The sequence below is a fragment of the Cyrtonyx montezumae genome, unplaced genomic scaffold (assembly GCF_038088225.1).
Source record: "Cyrtonyx montezumae isolate F1298 unplaced genomic scaffold, pur_monq_1.0 scaffold_4, whole genome shotgun sequence".
Classification (NCBI taxonomy): Eukaryota; Metazoa; Chordata; class Aves; order Galliformes; family Odontophoridae; genus Cyrtonyx; species Cyrtonyx montezumae.
The window spans coordinates 25,146,877-25,161,965 of NW_027072045.1; the positions used below are offsets into that span (position 1 = coordinate 25,146,877).

At 51.3% G+C, this 15,089-nt stretch overlaps 1 protein-coding gene across 2 annotated transcripts in view; it reads left to right on the top strand.

Annotated features, from left to right (window-relative positions):
* The first annotated feature begins 11,795 nt into the window (after window positions 1-11,795).
* The window catches only part of ARID5B (AT-rich interaction domain 5B), a 103,676-nt gene continuing 100,382 nt past the window's right edge, over window positions 11,796-15,089 (top strand). Inside the window, exons 1-2 of one of the 2 annotated variants that reach the window (XM_065746752.1) lie at window positions 11,796-11,867; window positions 12,094-12,354. In XM_065746752.1, the coding sequence (XP_065602824.1) occupies window positions 11,847-11,867; window positions 12,094-12,354 (282 nt within the window). In that variant the 5' untranslated portion in view covers window positions 11,796-11,846. Of the gene's footprint in view, window positions 11,868-12,063; window positions 12,355-15,089 lie in introns of those variants that run through there. The other variant, XM_065746751.1, reaches the window with a different exon arrangement.

Consider the following 15,089-nt stretch of genomic DNA (forward strand, 5'->3'; position numbering starts at 1 on the left):
ATTCTGATCTTTAAATGAATAGTATCGCTTGGAACAAACACTTCATATATCTTTTATCTTCCCCTCGCAATACAGTTCTGAGTTTTCTTTGAAAATGCAAAGCTACTTTTCCAGATAAGTCATCAAAATGTTTCCAAAGTATTTTAACTGCCAGATTAACTATATCTCGAATACAAAGATAGATGGCTTACATTCTCTATGCAGAAATCCTGCCAATGCATAGCAACTAGCTACAAATTAATTTCTTTTGCAACAGAGAAGGAAAGAAAAAAAACCTGCTTTGCTATGCAAAGCTCAAAAAGGTAAATAGATATTTAAAAAGAAAATAAGGTTACTCATTCTGAAAGGGTAATCTGTAAGCAAAGAACAGAGGATTAAACATACACTTGCTCTCTTTACAGAGTCTGTGTTCCAGCCTTCTCTTAATGTATTCAGCTAATTAAGGATTGCAGTGACCTTGTGGCAGATTTTGAAATCTAGGATATTTTTTTATTGTATTTTTTTTTAATGCTGCCTCCCCCACAGAGCTTAATACAATCTGTTTCAGGTCAAAGTCTGTTTATGTCAGCAGTGTTCATACTACACAACTAAAATGTTTTAATGCATTTATCAACTGGAAAATATTGCAAACATTTCATTTCCTTTGATACAGACACAAAAAACCCTCTGCCTTCATTGCAGATTCTTGTTCGTATGAATCACTCTGAGTAATATTTGCTTTAACTTTCGTGTGGTTCTACAAACAGCCTTTATATGGCTGGACTTCAAAGCTGGTAGAAATAAAGGTTAGAAATGTGATAGGAGTAATCTATTATTAGGCATGAAACATTAAACCACTTTTAGTTATAAGCCTTAAAACCTGAATAATCTGGGTTTGTAACTTGCTGCATATTTATTGTGCTTGCAGTTACTTCGGTCGTGTAGCATAGAGGGGCTGTTTTGAACAGAAATATTTTCCATAGGAGTACAAACCACAATTGGGTTTAATTTTTCCTAATATTTAATTTAGAGAAACTGCAGTATTATAACAGACTTCTCAGATGTCAGAGCTGAAATAGCCCGCTTGCTGTTTCTTGCAGTGTAAAATTAATCTCTTGCAGCATGCTGACCCGAAAGGCAGGTTTTAGGAAAATAGGCACGGGGTGGGGGGAGGGGGATGGGAAGGAAGATAAAATCTCGTTCTTCAAATAGCAGGGAGGAAAAACATAACACAGAGGAATGTCACAGCCTGCCATTGACATCAAATGACAAAAAATGACTCAAATGCATGCGTGTGTGAGAAGTTTCTTTGACCAAAACAAAACAAAACAAAAAAAAAAAGAAAAAAAACATTGAGCTTTCTCCATAGCTGCCTACCTGGCAGGAATGTTAATTGTTAAAATCCACACTGTGGCGTTTCTTGTAAGCAAGAGTTGTGGCTGATGCACATCGTGTTTGCCTCTTCCCTCTTCTTTGTATATTTGCAGCACAAGGAATGTAGTGCTGCTTTGAAAGGAGTTGGATGGCGGGGCAGATCTCTGTAGGTTTGGGGAACTTAAAGTGCTCAGCTCATAGGAGCGGGTAGGAACAAAACTCCACATTGGTAACATTTTGTTCTTGATTACGTTTGTGTACTAATACAGTAGATTAAAAATAAGTCCAACAGTCAAAAACACAGAGCAGTTCAAGCCAAACAGGTCAGCCAGAAATAAACTATCATTTGAAATCCAGAATTTAAAATCCTCATGAGCCTGGGAAAACGCAAGGGCCCGGGCCTGGCCCTGCCAAAGCCAGTGGGAATTCTACCGTCAGTAACACGAGCATCATTCCTTTTCTGTCTTGGTTTCTCTAGGTCCCGCAGCACCCGCTGCTGTTGGAGGTGCTCCATGCAGCAGTAGCAGGGCATTCCCGCAGCCTGCAAACGAGCCTCAGCTCTCATCGCCACCAACGTCTCAGCCACGAGACAAACAGGCCCAAGACATTGTGCAAAGTGAGTGGTAGATTTCAAGTATGTGCGTGGGGAAGGCAGTGTAGGGCTCCTTCCTGGGCTCCCTCGCTTTCCCATCAGCCATGGGGTTTTGAAGGATTTGGTGGCTTCCTTCACAGCTGTTCATGGGGTGGTCCGGGGCGGGGGAAGCAGGGGCAAGAGCCTGAGACATCTCTTGTGCTGGGGGCAGAGGAGGGGTCCCTGCACCTGTAGAGCAATGGGCCAGGCCCCTTGTGGTAACAGCCTCTGGAGGAGCCGTGCCAGTTAGCTGTTGTGTGGGGCTGGGAATGGTGCACTCGGAGGCCATTTGCTATTTGTATTTTGGTCGGTGACACAACTGGGCCACGCCTTTGTATCTCATTCATGTAAAAAAAAGCATCAACAACACTGCAGTCTCCACCTTTTCTTCTCCCATGCTTCTCCAGTGCTTCTGGTCCTGAGCCAGCCTGGTTTAATAGGTTACACTGCAAACACTAGGGCTGTGGTACTTTGCAAGGTTGCACATTCACAGGAAGCATATGTGCACAAAGCCGTAACGGTTGCAGACTAAGGAGCAACAGCCCTGGCAAGCAACTGTGAGGGATGTTGATATTGCTGGGGAAGGTGAAAACGTAATTGAAACCGTTTATTTTGGGGTCGTGCAGGACTCTGAACGAGGCAATAGTTTCTGAGCAACAAATATCTGTAATTCGCTTCTCCTAGTCTTACAGACTTTTAATTTGCTCTACAAATTTGGTTAGTTGGAGAACATGTAAACACCAGGAACAGTACGTGGCAATCCATTAAACATTAACTTACTGTAGACCAAAAAAAAAAAGCAAAAAAAAAAAATCCCTCTCTTATAATATTAAAACCATAAGGGGAAGAGATGCCAGGCTGGTGAATGAAGCCAGCTGACTGCTGAGAAGAGGCTATGGTTTTGCTCTATAGCTTTGCCGTTTTCCGTAATCTGAGTCACTGAGATATTTTTAGGCACAGTAACAACTTCCATGGTCAAGTAATTTTTCACTTGAATTTTCCTCAAATAATGCTGTTCTCCCGGCCCCCAAATTCCTTTATTCAGCAAGACAACATGCTGCCCTCCACACCCTGAGGAAGAAGGGGAGCCATGGAGGGCTCTGATGATTTGGAACACATGGTGGAACGAGATAGATCTCAGCATCAGATTGGCAGGATATTTCCCTTTCTTCAAAGGTCTCCAAACCTAGCAAGCTTTTCTTTGATATCTTTCCAAATGGATTTATCAGCATTGGGGCATACATTTGTTTAGATTGTTCCTGTAGGGTGGGACTTTCAAAGGAGGAAAAGAGTGCCAAGTGCCAAATTCTCACCAAGTTCTCCATAAAGATTTCCTTAGTTTCCTTTGAAAATCCTAGCTGTGCTCCCCATCGCTCTGTGCATCTCTGCTGGAAAGCTGCCCATGGTACCCTAGGCAATGTGGGCATAAGGGATACAGGAAAGATTGTGACATTTGAAAACACAGGAGGAGGAACTGGCTCTAGGAAGAGGAAATGCAGGAAAATGTGGAGGTTGGATAGGAAACAAGGAGGGAAGTGGAGACCAAATTCCCTAGGCCTGTCATGTTTCTTCTTTTTTTATCCTCCGTTTATTGTTTTTCTCACATTTTCTGCTCTCAATGCCTTCCTATCGCATTTTCTTTTCTATCATTAAGCCCTATGCTATCTTTTAGAACCACCATTGTGGTACTCACGGTGCCATAAAAACAACAAAAAAGGGAAACAGAGGCAGAAGATAGCTGGAACTAATCCACTGGGACAGTTGGTTGCTTTTTTACAATATGAGGCCAGAGCATTTAGCCACAGAGATGTCCACTAGTAGACAGACACTGCCTGATTCTGCTGTTTTACCTTTATTTCAGTGTCTGTACAGTGCAGCTGAGCATGGCCATACTCCCAGCACCGTTGAACATGGTACTGCAAGGTGTGCTCCTTCCTCCTTGGTGACACTACCTGAGAGCATGGGATCTTTCCAAGAAGTATCAAAAGTAAGAGGTGAGTGTACGTTGTGTATTGAGAGTATGGATGCAATCTGGTCTTCAGAGTAAACCTGAGTCACGCTCTGGGCTTGAGGTGCATTGGGCCAGGCAGAGGTGACACGATGGTGCCAGGCATAAGTCAAGTCCTCTTCTGGGCTCCTAGAGAGAAAATGATGGCCAGTGTGTTAGGGGGAGGCCACAAGGAGGTAAGAGATTTGGCCACTGGCCATCTTGTGTACTTTTCATAAAGTGGTAGCTAAGTTTATTTAATTTAAGCTCATTAAATTTAATGCACTACCTCAGAAGTAAGACAGAGATGCACAGGGGTCTGTGTGGAAACATTCGGACTAGTTGGTAGCAAATAACACACACTGATAGCAAACCAAGGGCTGCCAGAGCTGCTTGTTCTGTGGCCTGGGGAAAGGGCCTGCTGAGGGCTGCCTGGATTCTGTGGTTAAGAAGATACAGAGGTGACTTTGGATACATTATAGGTGCGTTAATGATTTGTGAGCTATAGTGGGATTCATGGGTCCTCCTGTTTGTTCACAGACTAAGAAGATCCATGTTCTTCAACAGCACATTTGCTGTCATGTACCTTGCTGCTTTTTAAAACACCAAGTACCTAGAGATTGCTGAAAGCCACTGTGTGTCTTAAATCTGCTTTGTTCTGACTGCCTCTTGGTTTCCAGAGAGAATTTAAGGTGTTGATTTTGTCCCCACATCCCCGTGGGTTGGTCTTGGCAAATAAAAGTAGTTCCAGGCCGGCCTTATGTCATGCACTGAGATTACTTAGCACGTGCCTTCTCATCTCACCTGGATCCAGGGATTAGATGTTGGTTCCCTAATTTGGCATGGCTGGGCACAGACCTGCCTGGTGCTCCTAAGGGGAAGGGGGAGAGGCATGCTGGGGCGTGGGCACGGAGCCTGCGTCCCTTGTAGAGAGTGAAGAGGCAAAAGGGGCACCATGGAGGGAGCTCTGAGAGGGTCCCCAGCTTTTCTCCAGGAATGCTGAACAGGGCCACGTGTGGGGTGGGAGGTCCTCAGAACTTTGGCATGGGATTTGTGTTTTGGAAGGGGCTTTGTTAAGCATCTCTCAGGTGTGAGACCCTGGAAATCAGTTTCCTCTTGAATTATTTCAAGCATTCAGCTACCAAGAATAACAGACAGGGACCTTTCCTATGTGTTTTGGAGTTCTACTAAAACATGCAAGTCTGAAAGGTCCTTTGCCATGTGCAATCAAATCAGTATTGCAAATCTCTCTGAACGTGGCACGCTGGCACTGGTCTTCAGATCGCACGTAGCGCAGTTGCGGTTTGATGGTCTTCATTCAAAATGTTGGCTGAAATATTTTTATCTTTAGATTTATTTTTATGGTTTATGGTCGAAAGATTTCAGCTCTGGGCAGTCCTTCCCATGGCTTTTAGCAGCGACACTTGCCGTTGTGTTTCACATAATTAAACAGCCAACAATACTTAATGAAGAAATAAATAACATCAATAAAGTAGTAAATAATTATATGCAGGCAAACACCAAAGACATTATCCATCAGGCAACAGCTGTGAGCATTAGTTTTGATTAATCAATAATGTTATACAATAGGAGGAGGAATGCTGGCCAGGCCTCTGGGGGAATCACCTACGCTTTTCTAAACAGCAAGCTTTGTTATTTTAAGCAGAACTTTCAGCAGAATCCTTAATTAAATGTAACAGCCAAGAGCTCCTCCATCAGCAATATGCCCCACTTTTCAAAGCACAAAGAGCAGCAGGAGTTTAACCAAGACCAAACTGAGGCCTTGCCATAGCTGGGAGAGGTCTGCTGATAAGCTTGTGTCAGGGGAGATGCTCATGGCACCACTGTGATGAGGGAACGTGCTGCCTGGCAGACAGCACTGTGCAGCTCCGGGTGCACCTCTACTGCCTGTGAGAATGAGTGGGTGCTGGTGCTGCTTCCTAAAGGCAGGGCCTTCCTCCCCTGGGCATGGATGGCCACTGTGGAGCCCACATCCCGGGTCGGGTCATTCTGGGAGCAAGCAAGCATTCAGTATTTTCTTTCAAAATGTAAATAGGGGTAAAATTTTGCACCCATGCTGCTGCTCCTTTGGAACCAAGGAAGGTGGGCTCCTTCTGGAATCAGAAAATCATGGAATCATAAAAGCCCGTTTTGACTTCTGCATGGCCTGCTGCATCACACTTGCAGGGGAGATGGATGTCCTTCTGGGCATGCTCCTCTCCTTGAGCCTCCAACACCAAGCCCGTCAGTTCTGCAGCACTGCCAGCTCAGCATGCAGTACTGAGAGTTTTGCTTAGAGGTTCCAGTCCCACCAGTCAGTATGACTGTGACTTTTTTTTCCCCTCTAAACATATGAGGAACTTAAAAGAATGCAAACCTTTCAGAAAGACTGATCAAGGCATTAGATCTCAGCACAGATAACAGGCACAAGATTTTATAGCCCTTAACCCATAAAAAAGAAAAAGAAGAGAAGGGACAGGAAGGATTTCTGGCGTGTCAGGGACACATTTCCGGAGCCTGTGCTCACATCTTGTTGGCTTTTTCCTTACAAAGCCAATCTCTGATTTCTTCTTGGCATCTGAATAAACAACAGGACTGCATTGCTCCCACTGTAAATCAAGCAGTGGCAATACCTTCCACCAGCAGAAATGAGAGCTGGAACAAAAAAGGAGCAAAGCAATGGGCTCTGGCTTGGTTTGGAAGTAGACAGTGTGCAAACCCACCTCTGAAAGGCTGCTGTAGTTCTGTGCAGTGGCAGAAGCACCAACAGACTTCCTGAGCATGAGGCAGCTGAGCTAGAAGCAGCACATGTATGAGAAGTGAGGAGACGGGAAGTCCTCAGCTCTTGATTCAGAAACTGAGGTACACAGAAGGCAACAGAAAAAGCATCTGCTCCACCGATAAACCAAAACACAAAGTTAAATCTCGGAGCCTCTTTTCTGAAACCAAATCAGAGGGAGGAATAGGAAAAAATATATACATATACTTTTTGCATGATAATTGCTGATAGCACAACAAAACCCAAAGGGCTTCCTTACCCACTTCTAGACATGCAGGCACTAATAAACTTCTGTGATAACATTAATATTCCTGATAGTCTCCGTGGGCTCGTTCTCCCTGCTAGAATCTCATTACAGCCTCTGAACCTGAAGTAAATCTGTAGGCATTTAGAGGTGTAGCCTTGAATGGTGGCGTTGCTGCCTGTTCATAGCACATCCCATTGCTGCTTGTGGTGGTTTCTCAGGAGTCCAACAGTGGGGGGCTCAGAAGCTCACTGGTCAGAACCCACTGTTCAGAGCTCTGCAGCACACTGCAAGGGCAGCAGCCCTGGTCTCCTCGAGGTCCCCACGACCCAGCTGTGCCAAGCAGCCATAAACTTGGTTGTTCTGGAAAAATTAGCAATGATAGCATGGATGCCTTCCACGTCCCCTGTCAAAGCACCTCTCCTTTCAGTAGTGCTGGCTGCAGTTCAGGGTCTGTCCTTTTCTATAAACATGAATCCAGTTTGTTCCCACACAAATGATACAAGTGAAATGAAGGGAAAAGTGCTCGTGGTTCCCGTTAAAGACCAGAGAAGATAAGATATGATTAGGGATATCCTCCTTCGCCAGTGAAATTTATTGGGCTTACTTATCTCAGTGTTGTGCAAAGCCCGTTTAGTTGAACACCCCCCCGTGGTTCCCCTTGCACATCCAGAGGCACAGGTCACACAGATACATTTCTCTGCAGACACCAGGGCTGTTGGGGATGGATCTAATGTATTTCCTGCAAGATAAAACTTCAGCTCCGTGGTTTTAAATAAGAATACAGTGTTAGGTAGCCTACCAAATCCATGGCATTTCCTTTCCCTGTATGACAGGAAAGCATATCAATATGTCAAAGGTATTTTTTGTCTTTTTTTTTTTTTCTTCTCCTAGTTTTTGGTTGAAGTCCTTCTTAGTTCCCTTCCACTGGCATCAGGGACAGTATTTATGGCAGGTATTAATTTGTTCAAAGAGAGATATTTAAAAAACTCACAGAAAGCTGTCTGTAAGATATGGATCTCTCTCCAGAAAAGCACTGCGTTAATAACAGATAATGCATACTGACATAACTACAGAATAAACTCTTTTTCCTCTAGGTAGAACTATTAAGTACCTTATTTATTTAATTAATTTTCTTAATTGGAAGGAAGTCTGTGCAGGGTTTTTTTTACAAGCAGACAATACTTGGCGTCTCGTGAATGGCATCGGATCAGAAGAGCAGGGGATGGCACTCAGGTACCTCCCTGCAGCCCTGTTACAGCCGTCAGCAGCTGCCCCCAGGGGCCATAGCAGCACTGCGCGACGCTGCCACCGACTGCATTGCCGTTCTGGGTGTGGAGGGCAGAAGATTTTGGAGGAATGCAATTTTCAGAGCCCTTTCTATCGAAAAGCTAGGTAAAGCACCTCTCAAAATCATCACTCAAACGTGGCGTATGTTTTCCCGTGAATTTTCAGTAGAACTCTTTCCAATGATTTCCAAAATAAATTAGATTTTGCATAGTACTTGTTCGGTATGTAACATTGCCTGCTCGGTATTGCAGCCAAGCTTCCTTTTAAAGGCATATGCATGAGATTATGCAATCATAGTATTCCGGATACCCAGAGCAATTAAAATAAATCAGAGTAGGTATAATGAAGATGAGCCAAAGCATCTGTTTCTCAAGAGGATTTGAAAAAAAAAAAAAATCTCATGCCCAGAGGCCTGGATCCATCACAGTTAAACCTTGGGGATGCTTGTACTTCTTCAGCAGTGCGTGCAGGGCTCACTTGAGCAGGGAAAGGAGGAGCTGGAGGTGAGGTGAAGACTCTGCTATGGCAGATAGCTGCACTCTTTGGAAGCCACCCTTGGACGGCCCAGCACGTTCTCCTTGGGGCTGCTGGGCACTGGGCAGAGCAAAGATGTCCTGGCAGGAACTTCAAAATCGAGGAGGGCAGGAAGACGTGAGCCTCATGTGTCCCTCACCTGGCATGGGCCGTGGTCTCCCTGCCCAGCTCCCCCAGCACTGGGGGCTGCGTGCCCTCCTCTGCAGTGTGACAGTTCATTACAACTGAAGTCAGAAGACACGCCGTGCTGGCTGAGGCCTGGTGAGTGGAAGGAGGTCAGCTCACATCTTGAGATCTATCTAAGTCTGGCACGCTGAGAGCCACAACTTGCTTGGGCTGCTGTGGGCTGGCATTACCTGGACAGTATTTACAACGGCAGCTCCCCTGCGTGAGGATGTGTGTGCGTGTAGCGTATTCTCACTGAAAGCAGTCGAGGTAAATGATCTGACAGGAGATGGATGTTGGATGTGTACGCATGACCCGCGCAGCATTATAAAGCACAGCACAACTGAAGCCCTCACAGACAACGTTCCTTTCCGAGCTTTACGATTAAAAAATAAACAGTTGGGTTCCACCAGAGAGATGCTATTCAGGATTTGTGCAATGGCAAATTTACTGGCAGATGGACTGACACCTTGCTGCAGGACTGCAGTGAGGACTCAGGGTGGGCACTGGGGTGTCTGGCCATGGGATGCATGAGCCCTGCAGCCCAGTTCTGCCTGCAGTGCAGCATTACAGTGTCTGTCCGACCTGAGAGAGAGCTCCCTCACTGCGCTCCTCAGGCTGTGAGCGGAGTGATGGCATTGTGGTGGCGCAGCCCGTGTGCGTTACACTCATGTAATGTCATTAGGGCGATAACATGGCTGTTTCTGTTAGCTCGCTGGTATTAATAAGGTATGACAGAGTTATTTGACACCGTCTGCAGTCCCACATGCATTTTCATATTGCCTTCAGATGTAATTCAGGGACTTGATTTGTACGAGTTATGGCTCTGATGTCACTTGTGTTCTCGCTGTAATAGGTCCCTCCGGAGCCAAATTCATCAGACTCAACAAACGACATCTGAGAGGTACATCTCCTCCAGCAGCCAGGCACACACCACAGCACTGCCCCAGCCACACGACCCCTGCTCTGTGCGGAGCCAGCCCTGAGCAGCCCCAGCACCCACGGTGCCCACAACCACTGCAAAGCCTGGTGGGGAGAGCCCTGAGCAGCAAACACAGAGCAATTGCCGCTGCCCACCCCGGCCCCTGTGCATGCAAACGTGAGGTTTGCGATTGGATCACAGTTGGGTTCTGTTCCAAGTATGAAAATGGGTTTAGAAGACTTTGGTTCAAATTGCTTAATGTCTCCCAACATTCTTAACCACAAGTATTTTTAATTGTAAGGCACGAAAATGGAGTTATTTAATAAATTAGCGCTTTAAATGCTTTTGGGTTCAGCTTTGTTGATTAGGAACAGTCTTATTTTGGTTTTTATGTATTCATTTCCAACTCCTGCTCTGTCTGATCCCGATCCTGTTTCCTCTGTAACCCACAGTGTGCTGCTGCCATGGGTGCTGCGTTTTGGCCGCATGCTGCTCGCTGACCCTGCACGCCGGGTGCCTTCTTCCCTCTCCCCGCTGAAAACAGCCCTTTACGAGGAGCTTCAGCACAAGGTATGATCTGAGGGGAGCACAGAAACATGACAGCATTTTGCACATTTCTCTTGGCTGGGGGAAGGTTAGAAAATATTCATATGAAGTTATCCAGCCAGTGCCCGCAGGACAAAATCCAACTTTTGATTATATGTGGAATTTCGATTTCTGCTATAAACAAGCCGAGGATTTAGCTTATTTCGGATCGGGGTCGGGGTCGGAACTCGCGTAGAGCCGACGGCAGAGCAGTGACAGAGGCGGTGCTGCCCCGCACCGTGCGACCGCTGCGTCCCCGTGCGCGGCACACGTCACCCGCGGTGTGGGGCAGGAGCGGAGGGGTGCGGGTGCGGGAGGAGATGGGAACTGCTGCCGGCGTGCGGGCTGTGGGCAGGAGCGGCCCTACCCACCGGAGATAGCGCAAATGATTAATCAGATAGAAACCCGCGCGTGCCCAAGACATCGGCGCGCCGCACCGCACACCCGTGTGGCCCCGCGGTGCCGCCCCGCCCCGCACTTGTTGCTGCCCCGCGCGGTGCTGACGTCAACGCTGCCGTCATTACGGGGCACTGATTATTTATTTATTTACCCATTCATTTATTCACCCATTTATTTATTTGATTTATGTACAGCTTCTCCCCCCTCCCTCTCCCCTCGGCGTTTTGCGGCGTTGGGGCCGGGGCGGCTCCGGACCCCCCCGCGATGTTCTCCGCTTTTTTGCTGCGTTCCCTCCCGGTGCGGGAGCATCACCGCGCGGCTGTTTACATAACCGCCCCCCCGCCGCCGCCCTCCCGGGACCCCGCGCATCCCGCATCGGGGGGGGGGGGGGGGGAAGGGCTGAAGGGTGGAGGGAGGGGGGTAAGGGGGAGCGCAGAACCCGGTCCCGCACCCCGCGCCCGTAGCGGGCCGCCCCGCCGGGCCGAGCAGCGCCCCTCGCGCCGCAGGAAATGGGCTTTATATTAGACATATACGCGCAGGTCCTGTCAGATCCGCAGCGCTCCCGCCCGTCCTTTCGGGCCCCCAAAAATCGAGGGGCGCCGCCGCCGCCCCTCTCTCCGCGCCGCCGTCCCCGTGCCCCCACCCGCTCCTCGCCGCCGCCCCCCCGCATTTTTTGTCGGCGCGGAGCGGGCGGCGGGGGCCGGGCGGCGCGGGGCGGCGGCGCCGGCGGGGCGCGGCGGGGCGGCGGAGGGGCGGCGGGGCGGGGGGCGCGCGGCGGGGGGGCGGCGCGGGGCGCGCGGCGGAGCGGGGGGCGGCGGCGGCGGCGGGGCGGCGCGGGGGCGGCGGCGGCGGGGGGTGGCGGGCGGCGGGGCCGGCTTCGCCCTGCCAGGACCTGCCGGGCTCCATTCACGCCAACAAGTTTGGGAGAATGTTGAGTTCAATCGCGCCGGAGCCGCGATGGAGCGCAGCGCACTGCAGGTACCGCGCGGCCCCGCCGCCGCCTTCGCCGCGCAGCCCCGCGCGGCCCCGCCCCGCCCCCGCCCCGCGCTCACCGCCGCCGCTGCCGCCGCGGAGGCTCCGCGCCGCTGCGCGCCCCCCGCCCGCCCGCGCCCCCCGCGCCCGCCCCCGCGCGCCCCCCCCCCGCGCGGCGCTGCGCGGCGCGGAGCCGGCGCTGATGCCGCCGCCGTGTTGTTGTTCCCCGCAGTGGGTCGGCGCCCCGTGCGGCTCGCACGGCCCCTACGTCTTCTACCGGGCGTTCCGCTTCCAGCGCCGCGGCGGCGGCCGGGCGCGGGTCCTCTCTCTCGGCGACTTCTTCTTCGTGCGGTGCCGCGCGGAGGAGCCCGCCTGCATCGCGGAGCTGCAGCTGCTCTGGGAGGAGCGCACCAGCCGGCAACTTCTCTCCAGCGCCAAACTTTACTTTCTCCCCGAGGACACCCCGCAGGGCCGGACCAGCGACCACGGAGAGGTGGGAACCGCGGCACCGGCCCCAGCCCACCTGCGTGCGGGGCTACGGGACGGGACGGGACGGGACGGGGGGCGGCGGGGGACGGGGTGCCTGGGGCTGCGCGTGTGCGTGAGGTTTGGGGCGCGCGGCTGTCACGCGCCGCGCGGTGGGAGCGTCCCGGGATGGGTCCCCGCGGGGCGGTGCGGGAGCGCGGCTGTGCGCGTCGGTACGTGCAAACGCCGCCGGTGACGCCGGGCTCGGGCCGGTGGCACGCGCAGCGCTCAGCCTCGCGCAGTCGGAACGCGGCACCGGGCAGACCCGCGCCCCGTGCTCCCGGGGTCGCGCCGGACGCGGAGCGGGGCAGAAACTTTGCGCGACGTTGTCCCGGCCCCGCGCCCCCGTCCGCGAGCGGACCGGAGCGCTGCGGCGGGGCCGGGCCTGGAGGGGGCAACCGAGCGCCCCGCTCCCCGCGTCCGTGCGCGCCGGGGCGGCCGCTGCCCGCGGTGTGACAGCACCGAGCCGCGAGGACGGGTGGAGGGTGCGGGTTCGGGTTGGGATGTGCGCTGCCGTGGGGCCGCCGCTGCTCGGGAACGTCCGATGGCACCGTTAGGCGCGTGGACGTGAGGGCTGCCCGGATTTAAGCGCGGCCGCCGACACCGGGCACGGCTCTGGGGTAGGGCCGCACGTGCTGCGCGGCCGCGGTGCCACCGCGATGCCCGTCCCACCGCGGAGTGACCTGCGGGAGGGCTCAGCTGCCGCGGTGCGAACTTCGCCGCCGTTTAAAGGTCCCGAGGATGCTGGGGGTCGGGGGCCCCGGCCCAGAGCCCCCCCCTGTCCCGAGGGCAGCGCGGGGCCGCAGAGGGATGGACCCCGCGGCAGAAGCGCTGCCAGGGCCAAGTGCCCCGTCACGTTTTGCGTTGTATTGTAACCAGATGTTGGCATTCATTAGGCAGGGCTGAAAATACATATTGACGCCGGTTCTCATCAAACCCGGGGCGGTGTTGGCTGCGAGGAGCAGTTCCTAAAAAGCCCCAACCGGCGCTGGCCCGGTGCTCTTGGTGCCATGTGACGCTCTGCGTCGCCCCGCGCCGTCACTGCCGCTGCCCCCGCCCCGCTGGGCCGCCCGCGGGAGCCCGCCCGGCGCCCATTCATCAGGGCCCGAGTTTACTACGAGCTCGTGTCGGTCTCAGCTGCGCTCCCAAACCGGGCTCTGATGCAATGCTTTTCGCCTTGCGAATAATCCTTACTCATGCAAGTAATTTACATGAGCAAGCATTGCTCATGCGGAGGAGAGGAGAGAGAGCTGGTTTCCTGTAATTATTTCCCTCGCAGTATTTTGCATTTTCAGACTAATTGGGGGGAGGGGGGGGGAGATAGGGAGAAGTCACTCCGTGCATGCATGCCATCTAGAACTGCAGGAGGGATTCTCCCAGGGAGCAGTGGTGCTGCAGGTTCATCCTCACACCCCTCCCTGCGTTGGGGGGGGCTCAGCAGGACTGCATATGCTGGGTGGGAGCTGCCCGGTCCCCGTGTGTGCCCTGTGTGCTTGTCCCTGCCAGCACGGCGGTGACGATGTGTCTCACAGCTCACGGCCATTAAAGGGTGCCCTGGAAATCATGCTTGCATCGTCAGTCTCTGCTGTACACTTGCTTGGATTAATTCAGCTTTGAAAAATCGGGCACAGCGTCATAGCAGTGCTGGAGAAATGGTATTTGTCATAGAGTACTGTACGGTTACTGCACATCCACTGTGCATGTTTTTACCTCTCACCACCAGCAGCATGTGCTGGCTGGGAAAGAGGGCAGCAATGTCACAGAGGAGCACATGTTGCTCGCCCTTATCCACAGCTGGGAGCGATGAGCCACTCGAGGCAGAGCCCTCCTAGCACGGTGTTGTGTTCCTGCCTTCGTTTCCCAGTTGGGGCTGTGGAAGTGCTGCTCCCTGGAGTGGCTGTGCCCAGTCCGATCGGTGGCACTGAACATTAAAGTCTCGTCTCTGGAGAGTAATGGGCCTCACGTGGTAAACCCTCAAGCGTGTTGAGATAGTGCGCAGGCTGGAAAATAAAAATGTTCTAATTGTGTCTTTTAAATAAGCATAGGAGTGAATTAATTAGACTATATTTTGTCTTTAGTTGCTTAGTTACACTGTAGTATTCCTAAGCACAAGTAAGATAAATCGGCTCTTTTTGTGCCGCTTGTCCCTTAATCATAATTACTGTATTGCTCAGGAGAGCCACACATACATATATTCTGCATTTTTAATAATATTCCAGCAGTATGCGTACAATATAGAAGTACCCTCTGATTCACGCGCCCTACGCCTCTGCAGGAAGAAGTTCTGCTGTTATGGGAGCAGTATTTGCATCAGTTGCTCAGAGATGCAGTTCTGGGAAATACATAATTGAAATATTCTTGCAGTGCTTGTTCTGGCCCTTTCATTCGCATTCAAAATAACAATGCCTTAAGTCTCAGAACAGTCATCCACTCTTGATTTAAGAGCTTTTTGCTTTGTGTGTGTGTGTGTGTGTGTGTGTGTGTGGGTTCACGCCCAGATTTAACCCTGCTGAGGCCGGATGCGTAGCGTCGCACCAAGTCGAGTTTTTATTTGGAGCTAAAAAGCAGTCGGGAGGTCAGATGAACATCAGCATTTGATGGCATTAATCCAGTGACCTTAGTGCTTGGCAGGCGGCCATGTTTCTACGTGAAGGTGCCAGGGTTATGCAGATAATAAAATAGTTTGTTTTCATTTACTAGATA